We start from the raw sequence: 26877 nt of genomic DNA, 5'->3' as shown, positions 1-26877 counted from the left end.
GGAGGCCGAGGCAGGAGAATGGCTTGAATCCAGGAGGCGGAGGCTGCAGTGAGGCCGAGATTGCGCCATTGCACTCCAGCATGGGCAAGGAGAACAAAACTCCATCTCAAAAAAAAAAGATTTAAGCTCTTTAAACATTTTTGTTAAAAACTAAGACACAAACACACACATGAGCCTAGGCCCTACACAGGATCAGAATCATCAATATCACTGTCTTCCATCTCAACATCTTTTCCCACTAGAAGATGTTTAGGGGCAATACCACTCATGAAGCGGTCATCTATGATAACAATGTCTTCTTCTGGAATACCTCCTGAAGGACCTGAGACTCTTCTTGAGGAGGTGTCATTCTTTTCAGAAATATGTCCATGCCATGATGGTTTGCCTTTCACAGATTTGCTTGTAAGTAGATAATGTACCATGTACATTCCTCTCTATTAATAAAAACCTTGGTCAGTGTTGGGGTCCATGTTTTCAAACTTTTTTTTTTTTTGAGATGGAGTCTTGCTCTGTTGCCCAGGCTGCAGTGCAGTGGCATGATCTCGGCTCACTGCAATCTCCACCTCTCGGGTTCAAGTGATTCTCCTGCCTCAGCCACCCCTAGTAGCCAGGATTACAGGTGTGCACCACCATGCCTGGCTAATTTTTCCGTTTTTGGTAGAGACGGGGTTTCACACGTTGGCCAGGCTGGTCTCGAACTGCTGACCTCAAGTGATCTACCCGCCTTGGCTTCCCAAATTGCTGGTATTACAGGTGTGAGCTACCGTGGCCGGCCCATGTTTTCAAATTTTTTAAGGAGCTTGCTGAAAAGCTTCTGCTAAACCCTTTACTGTGAATTTTCTTGGGGGTTGTTCTCCTGTAGTTTCCTTTTCTTGGGCCTCTTCTTCAGCTATGTGTTCCTGTTTCATTATAATCTTACGCAACCACTGTCATATATGTGGTCCATTGTTGACCGAAACACCACTGTGCAGCACATAACTGTACTTCCCTACCTCCTCTCCCAACCTCCAATACCTCCTCTCTTATCCTCACAGCTGATGTCCTTGCTCTCAGTAAGAAAATTAGATCAATTGGACTTCTACAAACTCCCAATCACACCTACTCAACTATACCTACATATATTGCCTTTATACCTCTTATGATAAACTCTCTATCCTCCTATATAATGTTAATCCACCCACTTAAGCACCAAACTCCATTTTCTCTATCCTCAAGAACACGGCTCCAAATAATTCTCAACTCTGTCCCCTGTATCACCAGCTTTCCCCTTTCCACTCAGTCGTACTCATCAGCAAACAAACGCATTCTCTCTCCCATCTTAAAAAATCTCTCAAGCCCACTCCCTTGCCATCTACCATCCCATTTGGTCTGTACCCCTTTGTAGCAACTGCTTGATAAAGTTGTCAATTGTCAATGTCTCCAATTCTACTCTTCTCATTATCTCTTAATATCACCCAATTCTACCAAAACTGCTAGTTTTGACCTCCCTCCAATGGTCAATTTTCAGTCCTTCAATGACCTATCAGAGGCATTTGACAGTTAATCATTCCTTCCTCTATTTAGCTTCCAAAATGCCACATTCTCTGTTTTCCTCCTACTTTACAAGTTGTTCGTCATCTACATTATTTGCTGGTTCCTCGTCTTCTCCTAGACCCTTAACACTGGAGTGCCCCAAGACTTAGTCCTTGGCTCTCTACTCTTGCCTCTCAGTATACAACCCTTGGTGATTTCATCCAATGTCATATCTTTAAATAGCATCTACATGCTTTTGATACCCACATTTCTATTTCTGGCCCGGTCTATTCTCTTGAACACCAGGTCCATATATCCAATTATTTACTCAGATTCATATATCGATTATCTACACTTGGATGTCGAAGAGACATCTCAAACTTAACATGCACAAAGTGAATTCCTAATTCTCACTCCCAACACTCCAAACCCAATCCACCTGAAATTTTCCCTAAGTTGGTGACAACACTATCTTTTTAACTGCTCAGTCGAAAAAACCTCAGCATAGTCCTTAACTCTACCCTCTCATATCCTGTATCCAATCCATCAGCAAACACTATTGCTTTACCTTCAAATACATTCAGAATCTCATTGATATCCACTGCTGCCACACAGACTGATCCACTGAAAATCTAATCACACACACACACACATACTTTCTCTCTCTCTCTCTCTCTCTGTCTCTCTCTCTGTCTCATCACAGACACACACACACACACACCCGACTCACGTCACCATTGGAGGTTGCTATTAAAGAAACTCCTTACTCTGATAGCTCACAATTAGTGGGAACATATTAATCATTTGTCCTGCCTTTCCAGTAGGAACTGTATTTCAAGGAAAGCAAACAGCCTGAGTTAGTAAGGGACAACTCCTCTTTATTAGAAGAATGACAGCTAATAAATATATAGGGCATGATAAAATTAGTAAATCATCAATTTGGAAACCCTAAAGGGAAAGCTGGCTCAAGCAAAGGTCATCCATGGATTCTAAACCATTTAACGTAAAGTTGATGACAAACTGTATACTCCCAGGTTGCCAAAGTATCAACCTGCAGATAATTTGTTATTGAAGGGAAAGGTGGTGGGGGTGGGAGGTAGGGGGGGTGCCATTGTATAACTGAGGGATCACACTGTCACAAACTTACTGAACCATTTAAAGACAGTCAAACATTAGATGTTACATAATATCATAATCTATAAAGTATTTTTGCCATTAAATATTTTACCTGAACATAATCAAGTCTTTAGACCTCACTCCAAGTATATAACAAATACAGGAAATAAAGAACAAATAAGATGAAAAAGCAATTAGATAAATCCAAAAAGATGGGGTCTTCTAGGAACGGCCTCATCAATAAGTCGACGCCATGAAAAAATGGAGAAGGTGGGGAACTATTCTAAATTAAAAGAGAAGGAGAATCTTGACAATCAAATACAACATGTGGTCTTTGATTAGATCATCATTTGAACAGACCAGTTGTAAAATGTATTTTGGGGACAATTTGGAAAATATGAATACAGTCTAGGTTTATTATATGACAGTAATCTAGTTATGTTATGAAATTGATCCTGGAGGATCACCTGAGGTCAGGAGTTCGAGACCAGCCTGTCCAATGTGGAGAAACCCCATCTCTACTAAAAACACAAAATTAGCCAGGCATGGTGGCAGGCGCCTGCAATCCCAGCTACTCAGGAGGCTGGGTCAGGAGAATCACTTAAGCCCAGGAGACGGAGGTTGCAGTGAGCTGAGATCGCACCATTGTGCTCCAGCCTGGGCAACAGGAGCAAAACTCCATTTCAAAAGAGAAAAAAAAGGAAAACGCCCTTCCTTTTAAAAACTGTAAACTATAGTATTTAGGAAGAAGCTTTCATGATATTTTTAACATAAATTAAAATTTTTAATATGGCAACATGTTAATAAATTTAATTGTAAATAATGGGGTTATAAGTATTCATTATACTATTCACTCTTTTCTACATTTGAAAATGTTCACAATAAAATAAGAGAGAAACAAAATGTAAAGCTAAGTTAGATCACATCACTACCCTACTCAAAACCCTCCACTGGCTTCACTCAGTATCAAAATCAAAAACCTCGCACTGACTCTGTGATTTCATCCCCCGCATCTCTGACCTCATCTCCTACTGTTCTACTCAATCACTCTGATACATCCACACTGACCTCCTTACTTTTCTTCAACACGTCAGGCATGCTGACACCTTAGGGCCACTGCAGTGACTGTTCCCTTAGCCTAGAGACTCTTCCTCAGACATCTACACAGTTTACATCCTCATATCCTTCATGTCTTTGCTTAAATCTCACCTTTTCAATGAGTATTCTCACTATTCTAGTTAAAATTGCAACCTACCACTCCTGGTCTTATCTTGCTCTGTATTTTTCCCCATCTCATTAATTATTTTCTAACATATAATTTACTCAGAATCTAAACATCAAAAAAGTAAGAATTTCTGTTTACAGATGAAGCCTTAGTACCTAGTATACTACCTTGCACAAATATAGATGCTCAATCTATATTTCTTAAATGAATGAATTATGGGTATGTATAATAGGGCTGAACCATGGTACTACCATTACTATCACTGTGTTTTGAATCCAGAAATCAAAGGGCAATACACATGAGATTTATCACCTCCTCCTCCTTTCCTGTAATGACAATCCAGACAAGTTTGTCTTCTGGTACCTTCACAGTTTCTTGTACTCCCTTCCTGTGGTGTCTCTCATGCTGTCCCCAAGTCCTCTACTGTACAAGTGGAGTATCCCTCATCTAAAATGCCTGGGACCAAAAGTGTTTTAGATTTGGGAATTTTTTTTTTTTCAGATTTTGGAATATTTGCATACTGGTTAAGCATCCCAAATCTGAAAACCCAAAATCCAAAATGCTCCAATCATCTCCTTTGAACATCATTCAGTGCTCAAAAAGTTTTGGATTTTGGAGCTTTGTGGATTTGGGATGCTCAACCTCTCACTGTCGTTGATACCATAGTATAATACTAGCATTAAGGGGGAAAAAAAGAAGCCTATTAATCCAAATAAGACCCAGCTGGTCAAAATATGAGTTGGAGAAAGGGACTGTGAACATTTTCAGGTAGTGATGGGAAAGGGGGATGGTGGAATTACGCCAGGGACCAATACACAGATTGGCCATACATGCTTGGGAGCCAACACTCAAGGTTACATCACCTAAGCAGTTCCTGATTTTCACAGCTTTCCTTACTTTACCTTCAAGGCCACAACTTTTCAAAAATATCTGACATTTCTTCCCCTACCCTCAGTGGCCCTTAAGAATGCAGATTCTCACAATGACAAGACTTTTTTTTTTTTTAAAGACAGAGTTTCGCTCTTGTTGCCCAGGCTGGAGTACAATGGTGCGATCTCGGCTCACCACTACCTCCACCTCCTGGGTTCAAGCAATTCTCCTGCCTCAGCTTCGCGAGTAGCTGGGATTACAGGCATGCGCCACCATGCCCGGCTAATTTTGCATTTTTAGTAGAGACGGGGTTTCTCCATGTTGTTCAGGCTGGTCTCAAACTCCTGACCTCAGGTGATCCACCTGCCTCGCCCTCCCAAAATGCTGGGATTACAGGTGTGAGCCACCATGCCCGGCCCATAAGACAGTTCTAACAATAGAAACAAAGGGATGGTATTACATAGAGCAATATGAGGGTTAGTCATTCCAAGAACAAGTTATTTCTAAATTAAGTATTTCTTGGCTGAGCATTTCTTATACAAGAAAAATGGTCATTGTCTACAAAAAAAAAAAAAAAAGGATTATTCAAATACTGTCAACCCCCCTGGGTATATTTTAATTCAGCTCAAAAAAGTTACATTATTTATAAGGAATGTTTTTATACAAAAAGATTTTAATTCTAAAACTTATATTCAACTAACTTGATGTTATGCAGTAGGTCATCATTATTCACTGTCATATGCTCTCAAATCTACAGTCTCCAAAGCCCTAATTTATATTTTAATTAATCATGCACAAGTTAAATTTCAGCCAACCTGCCACTAAAGCAGTTGGCTTCATGTACTCAAGCCCAAAGCAATCATAGTGGCTCTTAAAATCTGATAGAATGCTTGAATCTCTTTCCCAATACCAACAGTGGACGTTCTGAGATGGAGTTTCGCTTTTATTGCCCAGGCTGGAGTGCAGTGGCACGATCTCGGCTCATGGCAAGCTCCGCCTCACAGGTTCAAGAGATTCTCCTGCCTCAGTCTCCAGAGTAGCTGGGATTACAGGCACCCGCCACCACGCCCAGCTAATTTTTTTTGTATTTTTAGCAGAGGCAGGTTTTTGCCATGTTGGCCAGGCTGGTCTCAAACTCCTGACCTCAGGTGATCTGCCCGCCTCAGCCTCCCAAAGTGCTGGGATTACAGGCACGAGCCACTGCACCCAGCCTCCAGTGCTCATTTTTGAACAAAGGTATTTTGCTCCTGCCCAAAAACCCTACCGTGTCTCTTGTTTGGTATTGAAAAGCTATATGCTTTTAAACTCTTGTCTGCTTTCCCTCCTGTCTGCTGCAGCATCCCAGATCATAGAAAATAAAAGATGAGCAAAGGCAGTAGGTACTATGTCATTTAAGAATACTAAAAGGAATTATCTTATTAACCTGACCTCACACTCCAAGAGTACAGAAACAGACACTCCTCTACACCAGAGTAACCTCAGTGCCTAGCAAAGAGCATAATCATAAACATTCAATGAATGCTTTCTGACTAGCTGACTATCCCAGGCAAGTAAACAAATTAGCAGAGTTATACCAAAAGGTAAATGGAGGCCTTATTACATTAAAATCCTCCATGCTATCAAGAGAATTGTCTTCCTAAAACATAGATCACTCATTTATAATTAGTGAGCATTTACTATAGGCTAGGCAACAAACTAATCCATAGGAATCAGTAAAAAATAGAACCTGCCCTATATGGTTTACAATCTGGCAAAGGAGACAGATACAATTTATTCTAAGATAACCTGATGGGTGTTAGAAGTTATGTGTCAAGTTTTACGAGAATACAGATTAAGAAGTGACTAATTCTGCACGGGTAAAGAGTCAGCTAAGCCTTTACAGAGCAAGCAGCATTTGCTCTTAAAGAATAAATAGGAGTTCACAAGATGAAGAAAGCAGAAGTGAGAGGGTTGGGTAAGAATAGTTTTTTAGTTATAAAGAACTACAGGAACAAAGGTTCACAGCAATATCTATATCTAAGTTCAAGAAATGGCTAGTCACTTAATATGACTAGAATATTAGATTTAAGAAAAAAAAAATAACTATAAAGATAAGGCCGGAAAGAACAATGCCAAATTGTGAAGAGCTATTTCTGCCACACTTAGAAGTTTGAATTTCATCCTACAAGTAAAGTCACTTCACTTGACCAGTGAAGTGACTCAGTTAGGTCTCTTTTAGAAAGCAACAGTAACAATAATATGAAAGATGGATTGAAGTAGACATAATCAGAGACACAGATTAGCTTGACAGCTATTTTAGTGGCTTAAGCAAATGATACAAGATGTGCCTTGAATATTTATTCACGTACCTAAAAAATTCCAATAGCCATTGTTTATAAAATAAAATTCTTGATCTAAGCACAGTGGCACATGCCTGTGAGTTCCAGCTACCTGGGAGGCTGAGGTGGGAGGATAACTTCGGCCCAGGAGTTTGAGACTAGTCTGGGTGAGATCCTATCTCAAAATAAAAAATTATTAAATAAAAATAAGATTCTAACTCTTAACACAGTATTCAAAGTCTGTGACCATCTAAAGTACACATACCTTCCCAATTTCATTTCCTGTCCCTTCTTTTCCCATCTTACAACCCAGCCACATTAGACTATGAACCATTCCTTCTATCTCTTAAATATATTCACACTGCCACATCTTTATTCTCCCATTGTTTGTTACTTATGCAGAGAAAACCTTAATGAACTCCTATTCATCCTTCAAGGACCAGGTTTTAAAAAAGATACATCTACAAAGTCTTCCCTGACTCCACCTCTCCCAGGGCAAAACTTAATAATGCTTTCCTCTAGGCTTTCACATAACATCATTCATACTACCAATATAGTACTTATCACATTGCATTGTTAGCTATCCATTTATCTATCTCTTCTGCTAGAATGCCTGAGATGAGAGCAATCATTTACAAATAAAACAAATTAAATTATACAAACAAGATTAAGAAATTAATCTCTAAATATATATACATACACGTTTTTCTTTACCTGGTAAAACTTGAATTTGAACCCAAGAATATGACACAGTGTTTGCGGTTCACACATACTCATGTAAGATTCTAACAAAGATATAAAGAAGTCGTCGTGTTCTGGCCTGCATTCAAACACTTCTAAAATGACATCCAAAACTCTATTGGGATCCAGATTAAAGCATCCTGCAACAGATGAGATATACAAAAATTTTAAAATGATTATACATCATTTCTAGTGAAGCCATTAACTTTCAGGGATAACTCATATAGCAAGATAAAAATGATTTTAAAAACAACTTCCTTTACAAATTTGCTTCCCCTCTCCCAGAGGGAAATAAATCCACTACACATTTTTACAGATGAGAATGTGACTTTCCCAGAATAACAGAACAGGTTAACGACAGACCTGGGTTGGTATAGTCCAGGACCTGTGATACTAGTCAAATAAACATTCCTCTATGCCACACTTTGCCTCATCAGTTCTTGATTACTCGGGCTACTGAAACAGGTCCACATTATTAATTCTTGGAAAAACACGAAAATCAAACAATGCATTTTACAAATTAAGCAACTAAAGGGGTTTTTTTTTTAATGTTTTAGGCAGAAGTATTTGGAATATTGATAAACAGTTAAAAGTCCAGGTTCACAAAAGTGGACTATCATTTTTAAAATAATTTTTTTATTTTATCTTACATATACTACAGAACTATAAAATATAACACTGATTTATATCCATGGCTTTTAGTAGCATTCTGAAGGGAAAAGTGGTATTCTATTGATACTTATAGATCAAAGAATACCAAGGGAGTTGGAGGCTCCTGGTTTACGTCAGTTCCCACATGCCTTTCATCAAGCTGAATGGGATTCTAGTATTTTAAAATATGTATATTTCATTAAACACAGTCCCTAAATGCAAGCTAACCACTTCATTGGGCCAAAAAATAAACACTGATTTCTTCTAATACTGGAGGAGAAAAGAACTGTGATAAATTTAGGGACGTATGTTCGATCTAAACACTTATCCCTTATGGATGAGTTAGGGGATTTTTCCAAGAAAATTCTTACATAACCTATTCCTGTCCAAACCCTTTTGTAAGATGGTATCTCCAGTTACTTCTATCACCTCTACACTTATTCATATTAAATGCTATAAAACTAATGTCATTTCATGTTTCATACTACCTTAGCAATCACTTAGAAAACCAAATCCTCCAAATGCAAGTTTTCCCTCTTTTTATGAGATCCAAACTTAAGAACACATTTTCTTCTGCTTCTCATCACACTAAGGAAAAGGACTAAGGCAGTGAGCATGTCTTACTCAAAAAAAGCTCTATATTTTCATAAACTCTCCAAAAAGACGTTTCCCTGAAGTTCTAGGAAGAAAACTTCTAAATATTTTTATCTACCTCTGTACTTCCAAAAAGTACGGCCTCTGAATATAAAAGTGATTCCAAAATAGCAATTAAGATCCTTAAATGCTGCTGATAGCAATGTAAAATGGTACAACCACTTTGTAAAATTGGCAAGTTTCTTTAAAATTTGAACTTACACCTACCAGGTGACCCAGCCTAGGCATTTACTCAAGAGAAATAAATGTCTAGGTCAATACAAAGATTTGTACGCAAATGTTCACAGCAGGTTTATTTGTAATATACAACACTCCTCAAATGTCCATCAACATATAAATGAATAAACAACTTGCCGTATAGGATAAGTGGAGTAAGGATAAGTACAGTGGACATACTCAGTAATAAAAAGGGAAGAACTATTGATATAGGCAACAGTATGAAAGAATCACAAAATAATTATGGTGAATGAAATAAGCCAGACAAAAACAGTACACACTGTATGAGTCCATTTATAGACAAATTCTAGAAAAAGCAAATTAATCTACAGTAACAAAAAGCAGATCAGGCCAGGCATGGCAGCTCACACCTGTAATCCCAGCATTTTGGAAGTTCGAGGCAGGTAGATCACTTGAGTCCAGGTGTTTGAGACCAGCCTGAGCAACATGGCAAAACCCTGTCACTACAAAAAATTAGCCAGGCATGGTAGCACATGCCTGTAGTCCCAGCTACTCAGGAGGCTGAGGCGGAAGGATTACTTGAGCCCGGAAGGCAGAGGCTGCAGTGAGCCAAGAAGAAGAAAATTGAGGGGGAATGGGAGAAATCTGCACTATCTTGTTTGTGGTGTTTTCACAGGTGTATACATCTGTTAAAACTCAAAGTGCACACCTTAAATATGTGCATTTTATTGTATGTCAATGAAGCCTGAACAAAGGTGAAAAATGCCTTCACACTGCTGTAACACTGATGATACATTATGGAAGTAAGATCTAGCAAATTCTCAAATCATGTAACTTCTCCCACATTAACTAAATATAAAAAAAAATCACTAAATAAAAATGAATTAACACTCTATCATAGAAGACAAAAGAGACACTGAATATAATTTTTGACAAACTGGCTGGCTTGTAATTACCCATTCAGCTACATACACAAAACTCATAAATAAAGAACAGAATAGCAAAAAGTTAGATTAAAATCTTTTAAGTGCTTCATTCACATTGCTTTTAAGTTTACATTTTCAGTATGCTGAAATGTGAACCACTAGCATTATATTTTATTTAACAGCATTACTCCATCAAGGCTATTCTATCAGTGACCTTCACTGTCAACTACCCACTTTCTTTCTAGGTGCAATTTAATGCAGTAATCTGAAACAAGAGTTATGCACTTTTATTTATAACAGGCATCATCTCTGCATCTTCCATTAAAGAAAAACTGGCTCATGAGTTTTCTATTACTATCTCAAGTGCCATAAGTCCAATTAATTTTATCCATCAGATAGAAAAAGTAGCCAATTGAAGGTTTAGAAAACTATTTTCATTTATTTTTATGTATTATTATTTTTAGAGACAGGGTCTCGTTCTGTTGCCCACGCTGGAGTGTAGTGGTGCATTCATAGCTCACTGCAACCTCACATTCCTGGGCTCAAGTGATCTTCCCATCGCAGCCTCCCAATTGGCGAGGACTACAGATGCACACCAACACGCTTAGGTAACTTTTTTGTAGAGATGGGGTCTCACTATGTTGCCCAGGCTGGTCTCAAACTCCTAGTCTCAAGTGATCCTCCTGCCTTACCCTCCCAAAGTGCTGGGATTGCAGGCATCAGCCACCATGCCCAGCTGAAAATTATTTTTAAAATCTTAGCATTTTAAGTAACAGTTAAACTAGTTCATATACAGTGAGACTCATAATAATCAGTAAGTTTGAATATCCAAAATGTTTCCCTAATGGCAGCTGTAGTAGAATACAAGCAGTCTTGTATGCAAACATCTTAGAAAGGCTTTTGTCCAGCCCAAGCATTGATAGTCATGTGATCTTTAGAAAGATCATAAACCTAGCTCCCTACCTTTACCAGCAGCTACATTAATACACACACAAACTTATATATATATATATACACATATATATATTTACATATACATACAGACACACACACACACACACACACATATGCCTTTATGCCTTTTGAGGAACAAACAAGAAACCATATTTAAAGAGAATAAGTCGAAAAATAAAGAAACTGCAAATCTACAACGGCCATAGATTCCCTCCTTCATTTAAATAAGTATTAAATAACTACCCACCATGTGCCAGGTGCTTGTGATTCTCCGGGAAAATAAAGAGAGGAGAGAGGGGGGATAAACACACAGGCAAGAGAAAATTTCAGGGGTAGTGGAAGGAATGTGCATTATCTTGTTTGTGGTGTTTTCACAGATGTAAAAGTCAAATTGTACACTTTAAATACAAGCATTCTACTATATGTCAATGAAGCCCCAATAAAGCTCAAATTTTACAGCGATTAATAAAATGGTTATGCTACCCTTGAGGAAAGTTCACACCTTTTGAATGATACATCTTTGAAGAAATGCACTAAAAAGCAACTGGAGTTTCCCCAAAGATAGAAAAAATGGCCAGTATGTTACAGCGACACCGACTAGGGGCAAGAAATATGGTCAAACTGACAATGACCGTCATAGAAATTAGGCCAAATTGAGATCTTAACAGGAAAATAAAAGACCAAGAGAGTATTGCAGACATAACTAAGAGAGATGTCCAGCCTATAAATTTCAGGCAAGAAAACGGAATTATAGCCTCAATCATCATGTTCATGAGAGAATGGACCTTAGGAGATAAAGAAAATCATGTTTTTAACAAAATGAAATGATCTATCATGTAGAAAGAATTTCTTTAGAAGCAAGCTAATAAAAATCTATGCTAGACTATTTCTAAGAAACACTATTTGCAAAAAAAAAAAAAAAAAAACTGCACATCTCAAAGCAAGAACCAATGAATAACAAAATAAAAGTATGATCTAAAAAACAGTAACAAGGCCAGGCAAGGTGGCTCACGCCTGTAATCCCAGCAATTTGGGAGGCCAAGGCAGGTGGATAGCTTGAGCTCAGGAGTTTGAGACCAGCCAGGCCAACATGGCAAAACACCGTCTCTACAAAAAATACAAAACTTATTGGGCATGGTTGTGTGTGCCTGTAGTACCAGCTATTTGGGAGGCTGAGGTGGGAGGATGGCTTGAGTTCAGAAGGCAGATGTTGCAGTGAGCCAAGACTGTACCACTGCAATCCAGCTTGGGCAACAGAGCCAGACCCTGTCTCAAAATAAAAATAAAATAAATAACAACAACAAAAAACCCCTATAGTTGGAAACACCAATTGCTGTCTTCTTTTTCATACCACAAAGGGAAAACTTCTAACATATAGCCAAGAAACTTCAACAATGTAAAAACTTAAGTAAAGAAGGTAGCCAACTTCCCTTTCAAAGAAATGAGAAAGGTGGCATAATAAGATGTGTCTAAGCTGAACGGACCCTATATTCAGATTGAACCAAAGATAAAATACTAAGTACACTCAAAATCATGTAGTCAAAGGGGTAAAATGTCCCATAATCTATCCAAAAATAAAAATCGTTTGGCTTAAGGATTTATCTTGTTTTTAATGTTACTCTGGTCACTTGAGAGACTGAAAAGGCAAAGACTCTCACTCTACCCTTCCCTAGCCAAATCTATACCCTTTGACACCAGGCAACAAATGAAGGTCTTGAGGTTTGATGAAGAAAGCTCTGGTTCTGTGAGCGAAGGTAAAGGGGTTAGAGCCTAGGCCAAAAAGGTCTTGGACCACTAAAACCTAAAACCAGGAAGAACCATTTTCACTCTCTAAAGCTACGCTCAAATAAGCTAGCTCCGTAATTAGTTGTTAGGCAGAACTTTTGATTTAGAGCAAGAATCGGCACTACGGCTTGTGGGTTAAATCCATTCGGCTGTCTGTTTTTGTAAATAACATTTTATTGGCACACAGTCACATTTATTTATGTACTATCTATAGCTGTTTTTATACAACAATGGCAGAATTAAGTAGTTACAACAGAAACCATACGGTCCACAAAGCCGAAAAATATTTACTATCTCACCCTTTATAGAAAACACTTGCTGACCACTGATTTAGAAGAAAGGAAAGGAAAGAACACTTAGCAACCACTTGTTTTTATTATATATATTTAAAGTGTACAGCATGATGCTCTGATTTTTTTGAAGGGCATCCAAAAGAGTTCTTATAGTTTAGTTCAGCAAACAAAGGAGTCCACCTGTGATATCCTTTCCTCTATTTCTAAAAGATTTTTTTTGCCATCTTCAAGCAATGGTCACTTGTATGGTGTCTATGACTTGGCAGTTCAACAGTCCACTGTACACTATTCATTACTATTTAATAAGTTGTTCAAATTTAGTGTCGGATCACAATCACCATGCAGATGCACAATGGTTCTGCTTCCTTGCTTGCACATGCACTAAATAGCCCCAAGCTATCTGGCAGAATATAAAAATGTTGATGTGCCAGATCTTTTAGGAGCAAATAACTGCCTTTTTTTTTTGAGACACTGTCTCACTCTGTCACCCAGGTTGGAGTGCAGTGGCGTGATCTCAGCTCACTGCAACCTCCACCTCCTGGGTTCAAGTGATTCTCCTGCCTGAGCCTTCAGAGTAGCTGGGATTACAGGCACGTGCCACCATGCCCAACCAATTTTTGTGTTTTTAGTAGAGACAGGGTTTCACCATGTTGGCCAGACTGGTCTCAAACTCTAGACCTCAGGTGATCTGCCCACCTCGGCCACCCAAAGTTCTGGGATTACAGGCTTGAGCCACCGCATCCAGCCAAATAACTGTCTTTTAACTAAAGGATGATAAGTAAGGATTTATCCTGGTCAGACCAAGTACCCTGAAAGTATGTGCACCTAAAATGTATACTGCCCAAACTAGGTATCAGTTTCTGACACTGGCTGGTGAAGGAGGTATTACCTGTCTAGACTGTTCCTAAACAGAAAACAATGGGAACAAACACAGAGAAACCCATCCAAAGAGGCCATGAAAAATAGGATGCTGGTCAGTGAGCTAGCTGTTCTAGACAGATATGACAAGGCCTGGATGAAGTCTGCACTAAGAGGGACTCCAATAAATGCTAACAACACTGAAAGAATAGTCATTGGAATTGAAGTTTCAACCTCTATTTTCACATCAATGAAAAGTTTCATTCAGGCCGGGTGTGGGGGTTCACGCCTGTAATCCCAACACTTTAGGAGGCTGAGTCAAGTGGATCACTTGAGGCCAGGAGTTCGAGACCAGCCCAGCCAACTTGGTGAAACGTCGTCTCTACTAAAAACACACACACACACAAAAATAGCTGGGCATGGGAGGCCCACGCCTGTAATTCCAGCTACTCGGGAGACTGAGGCACGAGAATCGTTTGAACCTGGAAGGCAGAGGTTGCAGAGAGTCAAGATCGTACCACTGCACTCCAGCCTGGGCAATGAAGCAAGACTCTGTCTCAAAAAAATAAAAGTTTATTTCTCAGACAATTAAAGGGAGGAGGAAATCACCTAGTCAGAGATAAATAAACACTGAGACAGGGAGATGAACTTTCTAAAATTCTCCACGTCAGGAAAAAGAGGCTAAGAGTCAGTATAGATTATACGAGAATAGAGGAAATAGTCATTCCTTTTATACCCAGTACTTATTTATCACCTACATACCAAGTATTAAGGCTAAGGTACTGGCCGGGCGTAGTGGCTCACGCCTGTAATCCCAGCACTTTGGGAGGCCGAGGCGGGCGGATCACGACGTCAGGAGATCGACATTATCCTGGCTAACACGGTGAAACCCCGTCTCTACTAAAAATACAAAAAAAATTAGCCAGGCGTGGTGGTGGGTTCCTGTAGTCCCAGGTACTCGGGAGGCTGATGCAGGAGAACGGTGCGAACCCGGGAGGCGGAGCTTGCAGTGAGCTGAGATCACGCCGCTGCACTCCAGCCTGGGCGACAGAGTGAGACTCCGTCTCAATTAAAAAAAAAAAAAAGAAAGGATAAGGTACTAAACAAAACCCCAGTCCTCACAGAGCTTACATCACAGGGGGAGGGGGAAGAGGTACAGAGCATATTATATTGTGATATGTGCAAAAAAGAAAAATAATCAGGGAATAATAGGGAGTTTTGACAGGGGTGGGCAGGGACAGCTTCACTAAGAAGGTGACATTTGAGTACTACTTGGTGGGTCAGAATATATGTTTAGCCCAATAAATCAAATTGTTTATACTCATAGACTGTCCATATACCTCATGAGCTTACAATTGCGTTTGTTACACCGTTTTTCAGAAATAGGATCATAGCCTGTTCTCCCTGAGAGCAAAGTTCAAGAAAAGTAAGTAGTGTACATTTTCTAGTAAGATAAAAGCACACCTTCAAGAAAATCCCTCTTTGAAATGTTCCCAAAATAACGAAGGAATAAAAAGGTATAAACTCACAAGAAATAGAAGAAACAGATGTCAACAAAAAAGGATATAAAGTTAAAAAAAAACATAGCACAGAATTTTTATGTGGGGAATACTATCTTAAGTAAGTACATGACAGGATACACGGAAAGACAAACTTATAGCAAAGCAGCACTGACAAGCTTCTCAAGCCAGATCAAAAAACACTCAGGAAAGTGTGGTGCCTACCCTAGAAAGAACAAAAAGGGGCTGGGCGCAGTGGCTCAAGCCTGCAATCCCAGTACTTTGGGAGGCCAAGGCGGGCGGATCACCTCAGGTCATGAGTTTGAGACCAACCCGGCCAACATGGTGAAACTCCCATCTCTACTTAAAATACAAAAATTAGCTGGGTGTGTTGGCAGGCTCCTGTAGTCCCAGCTACTCGGGAGGCTGAGGCAGGAGAACTGCTTGAACCTGGGAGGCAGAGGTTGCAGTGAACTGGGATTGTGCCACTGCACTCCAGCCTGGCCGACAGAGTGAGATTCCATAGAAAGAAAAGACAAGAGAAAACAAGACAAGACAAAAGAACGAACAGAAAGGAACTAAGGAACCACCACAGGAAGGTTTCTAAAAATGAGTCACGGCCACACAGGTAAGCAAGAGTCCCACAGCCCAAGGGGGCCACCCATCTTGATGTTAAATTGACAACTGGAAGAAACAGCAAAGAAACTAGATCAGCTGCCAGAACTAGATTAACTTCAAAGAAAAGGGCATTTAAACAAAAGGCTATTTAGTCGGGCACAGTGGCTCATGCCTGTAATCCCAGTACTTCGGGAGGCCAAGGCAGAAGGATCGCTTGAGCCCATGAGTTCAAGACTAGCCTGGGCATAGCGAGACCCCATCTCTTAAAAAAATAAATAAAAATGTTAAAAATACACTAAAAGCTACTTACTTGCTGGTAAGAACAAGGGTGATTATAGTAAATCTAGTTTTAATTGGATTCCTACACAAAGCACCAGAGGAAGGAGATAAGGATTGGAACACCTTCTCCCTCTTTCTTAGTCATGTATAAACTCCAAAAAACAGAGAAAGAATCAAGAAGCTGATGATAAGCACCCCTAAGATATAACTAGTGAGGCACAAAATATGACTCCTCTGGCAGGTCTCAAGACCCAGGTACCGCAAAATCTTCCCTACGATAGCACAACACCTAGCAAATAATAGAAAAAACTATTTCCACCTTAGGAAAATCTGGATTACCCTATTTTTCTAGTGCTCATTCATCTTTTCCATAGAAGTCAACTACTTCTTCCAAATGCTCAATGCAAATAAAAAGAAAAAAGTAATGCTACAGGAATTCTACTTAAAGAGTAGGGAGAATAAAAACTTCCCTGTTACACTTTTACAACAGCTGTTGCACTTACTTTAAAAGGCTATTATAAAGATAAAATATGCATCAAAGTCCCTTGTAAAGTTATTTTGAAAAAAGTTCAAAATTACACATCTGTAGGTTTCAAAAGTTCACTGAAGATTTACTGTATTAAAGTTTTCATGTTTGCTTTTCGGTCCTCCATAAAATGGTTGAGAAATACTTAAAAATAGAAATACCAGGGAAACGTAGGACACTGTATCAGAACAGTCCATTCTGTTCTTTGTCATCCATTGTCTTTTGAAAGCGTTGGCTTACCACTCAGGATCCCCTCCACAAAAAAGAAAGACTAGACAGAGCAGGACCTAATATTAACATACAAGTAATAGTGACAAAAAGATTTCTCACAAATATCATGCTAAATTTTATAATTACTGATAAAATATTAAAAGTGAAAGCTAAACACCTCTCCCATTCCTTAACCGGAAAAAAAAAAGTATATGGAATGCACTCATTTTGTCTTTATGGATATTCTCCAACAATTAAAATAACTTGTTATCTTAACAACACATACTATACAGATACATGTCTTACCTATTAAAGATTTGATATTTTCTAAGATTAAGTCACTAGTAATACTTCCAGATAAATCTTGCCCCAATTCGGCAATCAGCTTGGCATAACCTTCATTCTCTTCTCTTAACAAATTGAATTTTTGCTGCTTATAACTGAAATCAGATAAATACCATTAAGGGGATAAAATTAATCTCAATTAACAAGCTTGCACAGAGTACTGTATTCTCACTGAATTTTCTTATCTCCAACCTACAACAATCATAAGAATAGTTATTTAAAGTTTACTTCTTTGTGTGCCTTTTAGAGTAGAAAACAATAGTGGTTCATATGAGAACCCCCAATATTAATTACACGGGGAAAACCAGTAACACAAGAAAAGGATATTGTTAATATCAGGGAACAATAACATATCACTATTTCCATCTCTAAGAATATACCCCGAGTATAGCCATAGTCATAAATTATTTTATTGCTAATAAAATATAAGCATGAGTATTATTTTAACTTTGAATATGGGCAAAAGTAATATTGGTTTTGCACAGGTAAAGGTCACTGATGACTCAATAATATTAGGCTACTTTTAGAAGACAAAAAACACAAGACACGCTAACCACAAACAAAAAAACAGTCTTCAAAGTCCCCTTAGAGGCCACTAGCATTCAAAATATGAATGAAAAAACATACTCAGCTACTTGATCTGAAACATAAGATACGTGTACTTACAAGAGTTTTGTCTTGATTTTAACTGACTTTTGATTGAATTGCTGTGATTGTTTGATAAGCCCTAATGATTCCAGTGTTTCTGGATCCAGGCGTTCCTTTAAAACTGTGTCTGAAACTAAATACTGTATTAAAAAATATTAAAAGTCATTTATTCCTTAGCATTGCATCCACAACGTTAAATATATTCAAACTAAAGCTTCCTAAATAAGAATACAAAAATAACATTATATAACAACCTACAATTTACAAAAAGGCTTGGAAGTTCAATTTAACAAATATTATGACTCCAAATATTGAAATATTTAATAAATAGCTTTCAAAAAATTCCCTACAAAATTATATGCATGTTGTACACTGCCTATAAATGACAAGAACTACAGATGAAATTTTCAATATGATTGCATTTGGCTTAACTGGATTTTCACCTAATACAGCACTTAATAGCCTCCTACTTTAAGTTAAATTCTAGTATAGCAAAGACAAGCACCTTCTTCCAGGTCTGAACCATGGCAGTTCTCCCTGGTTCTAAATTTATGAACACAAATGGTTTACCAGACAACAATCATGGCAAGTTCTAGAGTTTATCATTTTTAAACTACCTCTATTCTTTTACTCTTTGCTTAACAGTTTATGAGGGAAAAAAATCCATTTAAAAGCTGTCTACAATCATTTCTACTTACTTTATAAATGCTTACCTTTTTCTTAGGAACTTACTAGGTCAGGAATATCACCAAAGGTTTTAAATGTCTAGATACGTTAAGTGATATGGATATGGTTACATGCTTATTTCATAGAAACAGCATGTCTAATTTCACAAAACATTCCATTTCAAAACGCAAATCTCACCTCATGAGAAAAGTCAACTGAATGTCAATATCCTCCTCCATTAACATGACTAACTTCTATTGCAGCTGTTTAACGCAGATTTTTAAAAGGGAAAAATATTTTTAAAAACTTACCAAACATGCTAATACCAACTGTGTAAAATAGTCTCTCTTGCTTTTTTCTTCTAAACAATTTGTCTCAATATCTATAACGATGAAGACGAAAAAAGTTTGATTGATTTTTCTACACTCCCCAGCACTAAAGTAAGATAATTATTTAAAAACTAACTAATTTCAAAATGCCTCAATCTGAATTTGGAAAAATTCAAAACTATGGTAACATGAAATATTATATGAATGCTTTAATTTCTCCTAAAACTGGAGGTTGACCCTGTGACCTATGACAGATCCATAAAATGGTACATCAATTACACTGGAGCTGCCTGCTATGGCATTGGAAGCAGCAAAGCTTCAAAAAAAATTGTTCGCAAGAAACGAAATATTCAAAGTTTAAATGACTACTTGTCAGAGATGCCAAAAAGAAAAAAAAAGATTATTTTAGGTGGAAAGTTGAATAAGGTTATAACAAAGATTTCTTCTAACTCTAAAGATCCTAATACTCATGAAAATCAAACCCATGACTTTCACCACTCTGGTCAAATTACTATGTCATAACCAAGCTACCTGGCCACCAACATTATGAAAAGACAGTATTAAAAAATAGTTCTGGCCAGGTACAGTGGCTCACGCCTGTAATCCCAACATTTTGGGAGGCCGAAGCAGGTGGATCACCTGAGGTCAGGGGTTCAAGACCAGCCTGGGCAACATGGTGAAACCCTGTCTCTACTAAAAATACAAAAATCAGCTAAGCACAGTGGCGCCCATCTGTAAGTGCAGCTACTAGGGAGGCTGAGGCAGGAGAATCACTTGAACCGGGGAGGTGGAAGTTGCAGTGAGCCGAGATCGTGCCACTGCATTCCAGCCCAGGTGACGGAGTAAGATTCTGTCTCAAAAAAAAATAATAAAATAAAATAAAATAAATAACATCTTATCTTGAATTATAATTCCAGTCAGTAAATAGAAATTATTCAAAATGTTTATCTTCCTACTGAAATATTTAAAAACTGAGACTGTGAGTTTCAGTAAATAGAAAATTTGTCAAAAAATTTTCTGATCTGAAGTGTGGAAGAAAGAAAACAGTGCCAAATGCCAAGCACCAAAAAATTCAACCAGCATTGGCAGGATTACAAACAAGGCTAATCTCAGGATTACTGCTTTAACTGATTATATACTATTAACCTAATTTTACAGTCAACTCATAATTTAGAATATGCTATAAAGAGAAGCACTGGTTTTAGTGAAGTAATAAAAATTGTCCTCTACACGCTCTACTGCCAACACTGAGAATCAAAAGAGAAGGGGATTTTTCATCAAACATATCCACATTTTCCTGGCCCTTGACTTTCCCTTCTTGGACAGTTGCCATTTCTACATATCCTGGCCACTGTAGCTAAGCATGCAGTTAGCTCATGCATATTAAGGAAATTTTAGGGTGTAATTTATGCAATGTAAATTACAGTATAATCTCAATTTCTCATTAAGACTTTTAACCCATGTGTATCTCATCAATCCTTTTCAGGGACTCCCAATTGTTGCCCTGCTATCTGGTTTTCTGGTCCCTCCTCAGTCTAGAACTTTAAAGATACTGATTTTAAGGGACTGGGGCTAAACTGAGTTCATTCTTTTACCCAACATCTATCTATACTCCAGGGCCCTAAAGTCCCTAAGATCTACCTCTCAAGGTCCCTAAGATCAGAGGCACCGGATGGCAGATTCCTCCTGTTCAAGTCAAGTCTCTTTCCTGTCAGCCACCTAACCTGATTAAGACAGTTATCCTCTGAGGGTTTGTGAACCTGGAATGAATTATTTTAGCTCATTAATCTTAATTCTTAGAATTAGATAAATTACTTAAATGTCTAACCATTCTCTTGGGTTCTGACAATGTTAGGAAATGCTTAATAGGGTCTCAGTAAATTTCTTAGCTGAACTATCTCAACAATCAGTACAGGACTCTATTATCTCAACTGTACCTTCCCTGGTTTCTTTATTCTTTTTGCTCTAACTCATTAACACCATTCTAATAAACTCATTTATTATCCCTGACTCCTCTACTTCGAATAAATTCTCTTTAATTTCCCCTATGATTTTAATAAAAAGCCCTCAGCTATTTCCAACTCTAGTGCCCAGTATCACCAACTACCTACCCTAGCCCAGAGGTCCCATCAGCATACCAAGTTACAGCAGACTCCCCCTTTCTATTGCTCTCATGCCCCCCTCACCTTCATATGATTAGTCTGTTAAAGTCGCTATCAGCCGGGCGCGGTAGCTCAAGTCTGCAATCCCAGCACTTTGGGAGGCCAAGGCAGGCAGATCACCTGAGGTTAGGAGTTCGAGACCAGCCTGGCCAACAGGGCGAAACCCTGTCTCTATTAAAAATACAAAAATTAGCTGGGTGTGGTGGTACATGCCTGCAATCACAGCTACTCAGGAGGCTGAGGCAGAAGAATCACTTGAACCTGGGAGGCGGAGGTTGCAGCGAGCCGAGATCATACCACTGCATTCCAATCCGGGCAACAAGAGTGAAACTCCATCTCGAGGTGGGCTTGGGTGGGCAGGGGGGAGTTGCTATCTTAACCTGGAAAGTGCAGCACTAATTTCCCTTATAACTATTAACATTTAGAATGACAACATGATATAATAAAAAGATAACAGGCTGTGGAGCCAAAGGGACCCAGGTTCAAATTCTGCCTTACTGGCTTGTGTGGCCTTGAAAAATCACTGCTTCGCTGAACCTCATTTTTCTGATCTGTACACCTACCACCATTACAGGAGTTGATGTAAGATTAAAATAAAAATTAAATGCTTAACACAATGCCTAGAACATGGAAGGTACTCTAAAAGCAGAACTTAAATTGTTATTATTATCATTATTATTGTCATCATCATCATCATTATTAGAGGTAGCTCACATTCTTACTCCTATTCCCCAGCCTTGATCTGGGGTCACACTTTAATCATTTTTTTTCTGCCAAGGGTGAGGGTGGGTGAGTGAAGGGGCAGGTGAGGGAAATCCTCTTCCCAAGTTTGCCATCATAATCTTGCTTATAAAAATGGACTGGATAGGCCGGGCACGGTGGCTCATGCCTATAACCCCAGCACTTTGGGAGGCCTAGGTGGGCAGATCACTTGAGGTCAGGAGTTTGAGACCAGCCTGGCCAACATGGTGAAACCCCATCTCTACTAAAAATACAAAAAAATTAGCCAGGTGTGGTGGCATGCGCCTGTAATCCCAGCTACTCAGGAGGCTGAGACAGGAGAATCACTTGAACCCAGGAAGCAGAGGTTGCAGTGAGCCAAGATCGTGCTACTGAACTCAGCCTGGGTGACAGAGCAAGACTCCATCTCAAACAAAAAATGGACTGGATAGGCTAAGAGAAATTTCCCAAGAGCAACCAAGCAATATCTTCATGAATTCATGTTACTAGTAAAAGACAGTGACTTGTAACAATAATTCATATTACTAAATAACTATGAAGGAAAAATATAACCTAATAAGTCAATAAAGAAATTACTAGGGCCAATAAGCTGATAATTGATGATTACCCAAAGAAAGATATACTCCTGACACTATCAAGGAACGATAGCTTCCAAAAAATGTTACCTACAAATCAGTCTTACAGTTTTACAAATTTATAGTAAAAATATTTTTAACTGAAATTTGTTTCATGATATATTTATTTGCAAAAAAAAAAAGGTAATATCTTTAGTGCCTCACTAAAAATTTTAGCTTAAAAGGTTTTTTGGTTGGCTTAAATCAATCCAACAGATAGCATAAACATATACTCGATCATCCAAACCAGGAGAGTTCTGAGAGTAAAAGGGGGTACTATTAATAATTAGCCAGTGAAAACAAAACAGGGACATGTGGTCATCTCATCAACGGTCTTCTCTTTTCATTTATCACTCCCAGTCCACATACATTTTGACCTACTCCCAACATTACTGGGAACTTATGAAATCTGAAACTTCCTGAAGGATCAAGCACCAGCATTTATATTTGTCAAGAACAAATTCTAAATTCTCAGACATTTAAGTAATGTATCTAATTCTAAGAATTAAGATCAATGAGCTAAAACAATTCATTCCAGGTTCACAAACCCACAGAGGATGTCTTATTTTAAAGTGAATATTGGCTGGGTGCAGTGGCTCACACCTATAATCCCAGCACTTTGGAAGGCCAAGGTGGGAGGATCACTTGAAGCCAGGCATTCAAGACCGCCTGGGCAAAATAGCTAGACTCTGCCTCTAAAAACTAACTAAATAAATAAAATGAATACAATAATGTTTGGCAATGTCTTCTATTAGATTCAAAGTAACAGAAAGCACAAGACTGGGCCTAGTGCAGTGGCTCATGCCTATAATCCTAGCACTTTAGAAGCTTCAGGTGTGCAGATCGTTTGAGCCCAGGAGTTCCAGACAACCCTGGGCAACACGGTGAAATCCAATCTCTACCAAAATATATATATTTTTTGTTTATATTTATATATATATATTTATACATATATTTATATATTTGTTTATATATAAATATATGTTTGGTGTGTGTGTGTGTGTGTATGTATGTGTGTGTGTGTGTATATATATATATTAGCAGGGCGTGGTGGTGAAATAGGAGGATCACTTGAGCCCAAGAGGTTGAGGCTGCAGTGAGCCAAGATCACACCACTGCAGTCCAGCCTGGCCAAAAGAGTAAGACCGTGTCTCGAGAAAGAGAAGAAAAGAAAAGAAAGCACAGGACTGACTGATGGGAAACCTGTGCTCAGTTATTTTCATCTAGATCTAAAATTGGAGAAAAAAAATTATAATAAACATTATTTTTTAAATCCATGCCATGGGACACTACATTTCATTCTAAGTCACAGAAATACTCCTTTTTTTTTTTTTTTTAATCTTGCCTGAATCCGTATTTATTCTGGAAAAATAAAGAAGTTGCTAGTTGCTATTCCCAAAGCTGGTTTCTCATCCTCAAAACAAAAGTACTTTTGATTACTTTGGCTCTTCTTGCTCTTTCTAAAATTAAGAAGAATTAAAAGAGTACAATAGCAAAGTATTTCTTCAGTGTCCTAAGTATGAGATTCTGACATCATTCATTGAAAACCTGCATTAGATAAGATTATTTGGTTACCAAAATCTCAGAAAACTTGGCCTTTTAACTTGAAATAACTTAATTTAGCTCAAATTTATACAAATCTACATTGTCAAAAACTCAAACAATCTGAATTATACCTCTAAAGCTTGTTTATAACATTATGACATTTGACTTATATTGCTATATTCTCTACAAAGAATCAATTTGCTTCTAGATTTGCAGAAACATTTGTAAAATTCTTAGTTTAAAACATTTTATTTAACAAACATTTGACTTACCAAACAGCACATTACAGGTGAAATAAAGGCTTAATACCTACCTAATATGCAGAATACATCAGCAAGAATGGAGGGCATATCCTCACGAAATTCCTAATTTTAAAAATATAATTACAGTAAATAGCAAAAAAGCACACAGCAAGTATTAGGGTTTCATAATAACACTCTTCTGTGAAACTTAAAAACAAAAAACGGCTGGGAGCAGTGGCTCACACCTGCAATCCCAGCACTTTGGGAGGCCAAGGAGGGCAGAAGACTCGAGCCCAAAAGTTTGAGACCAGCCTGGACCACGTGGTGAAATCCCATCTCTACAAAAAGAAACAAACAAAAAAAAAAAATTAGCCAGGCGTGATGGCGCACTAGCTACTCAGGAGGCTGAGGTGGGAGGATCATTTGAGCCTGGGAGGTGGAAGCTGCAGTGAGCCAAGATCGCACCACTGCACTCCAGCCTGGGCAACAGAGGAAACTGTCTTTAAAAAAAAAAAAAAAATTGATTTCCAGGTGGAGCTGAAAAAAATTTTTAAAAAAACCAAAAACCCCATCATTATATTGACAAATACTAAAATTCTTCAAGTAAACTTTCATAACAAAGAGGAAGATAATGTTTGCAAAAAATGTTTACATGTCTACCATGAAATAACTTGATTAAAAAACGGAAACCTAAACAAGCACTTTGGGAAATATTAAAGAGCACAAACGAGTAACATTTTTCCAATGAGGTTTCATTTTAGAAATCACATGAATTTAGAGTACCTCATACCTACCTAAAGGAAGACTGTTAAAAATGGTACATTTTTCACCCAAGACTTTAAATATTGTGCTCATGCCTGAGTCAACATTTGATCTATGCAAAAATAATAATGGTATCAGAAAAACAGAAATCTTGAAAATACAAAACCAGCTAAAAAGCTAAAAGCTGGTTTGGGGGGGTTGTTTTTTAGTTTCAGGAGGTACATGTATAGGTTTGTTACATGAATATATTTTGTAATGCTGGGGTTTGGATTTCTATCGAATCCATCAACCAAATAGTGAACACAGTACTCAATAGGTAGTTTTTCAACCCTTATTCCTCCTCCTCCCTCTCCCCTTTTTTAGAGCTCAATATTCTCTTTATTTTCTTTATTCACTCTTGTAGCCTTTGGAGAAAATGACCCAAAATCGGGCCAGGCACAGTGGCTCACACCTGTAATCCTAGCACTTTAGGAGGCCAAGGCAGGCGGATCACAAGGTCAAGAGTTCAAGACCAGCCTGGCCAACATGGTGAAACCCTGCCTCTACTAAGAATACACAAATTAGCCGGATGTTGTGGCATGCGCCTGTAATCCCAGCTACTCGGGAGGCTGAGGCAGGAGAATTGTTTGAACCCGGGAGGCAGAGTTTGTAGTGAGCTGAGACTGTGTCATCGCACTCCAGCCTGGGTGACAGAGCAAGACACCGTCTTGGGGGAAAAAAAAAAGAAAGAAAAAGAAAAAGAAAAGAAAAGAACCCTCCTGTTTCTGAATAAAAACTTCAGTATTATTCTAGACTTGTCTGTTGACTTTCTACTCCCACACTCAATTTTAGGGCTATTTTCCATTAAAAGGGATCATAGTTCACTTATTGCAGTTAACAGTTTTCTGGCAGTACAGCAACCCTAAAATTAGCCTATTTTCAGAAACTAAAGGAAATTCTAAAGAAAAATCTGGCAGCTGCAAGGAAATGCACAAGATACTCTTCTGTGGGTAAGATACTGGACAGTGTATAGTACTAAGAGAAAGCCATGACAAAGACAATTAAGCTGCAGAAGTATCTATAAAAACATCATTAAGTATTCAAAAGAAAGAAGCTACGTAAGAACCAAACATACATACATAAAATTCACTTGAACTATCCATTTTCAATAAATGGAAAAAGAATCAGAATCAGATCCCATAAACAAACTAAAACCTATACCAATGCTCAATTTACAAAACGAAATAACCTTGTCAATCAGATTTTAGCCTCAAATTTCTTAAGGGCTCTGAACTCTGCTTACGTCTATTTAAATGCAAGTACTCAGGCCACTTGAAGATCAGAAATAGAGTAAGATAAGAGTTTTCAAAAATGAAACATTAGTTGTGTAAGAAAGATGGGCAGGCCGGGCGCGGTGGCTCAAGCCTGTAATCCCAGCACTTTGGGAGGCCGAGACGGATGTATCACGAGGTCAGGAGATCGAGACCATCTTGGCTAACACGGTGAAACCTCGTCTCTACTAAAAACTACAAAAAAAAAACTAGCCGGGCGAGGTGGCGGGCGCCTGTAGTCCCAGCTACTCGGGAGACTGAGGCAGGAGAATGGCGTGAACCCAGGAGGCGGAGCTTGCAG

General features: G+C 38.4%; 1 protein-coding gene across 3 annotated transcripts in view; it reads right to left on the bottom strand.

Moving 5' to 3' along the window:
• Positions 1–26877, bottom strand: part of THOC2 (THO complex 2) — a 136010-nt gene that overhangs the window by 84143 nt on the left and 24990 nt on the right. For all 3 annotated transcript variants that reach the window (XM_011962188.1, XM_011962186.1, XM_011962187.1), the window contains exons 4-8: positions 24576–24627; positions 19183–19253; positions 18224–18345; positions 17519–17652; positions 7756–7922 (exon numbers count right to left, since the gene is read on the bottom strand). In XM_011962188.1, the coding sequence (XP_011817578.1) occupies positions 7756–7922; positions 17519–17652; positions 18224–18345; positions 19183–19253; positions 24576–24627 (546 nt within the window). The remainder of the gene's footprint in view (positions 1–7755; positions 7923–17518; positions 17653–18223; positions 18346–19182; positions 19254–24575; positions 24628–26877) is intronic.

The sequence above is a fragment of the Colobus angolensis genome, unplaced genomic scaffold (genome assembly GCF_000951035.1).
Source record: "Colobus angolensis palliatus isolate OR3802 unplaced genomic scaffold, Cang.pa_1.0 Scaffold580, whole genome shotgun sequence".
Taxonomy (NCBI): domain Eukaryota; kingdom Metazoa; phylum Chordata; class Mammalia; order Primates; family Cercopithecidae; genus Colobus; species Colobus angolensis.
This window is presented reverse-complemented; position numbering and strand designations above follow the sequence as displayed.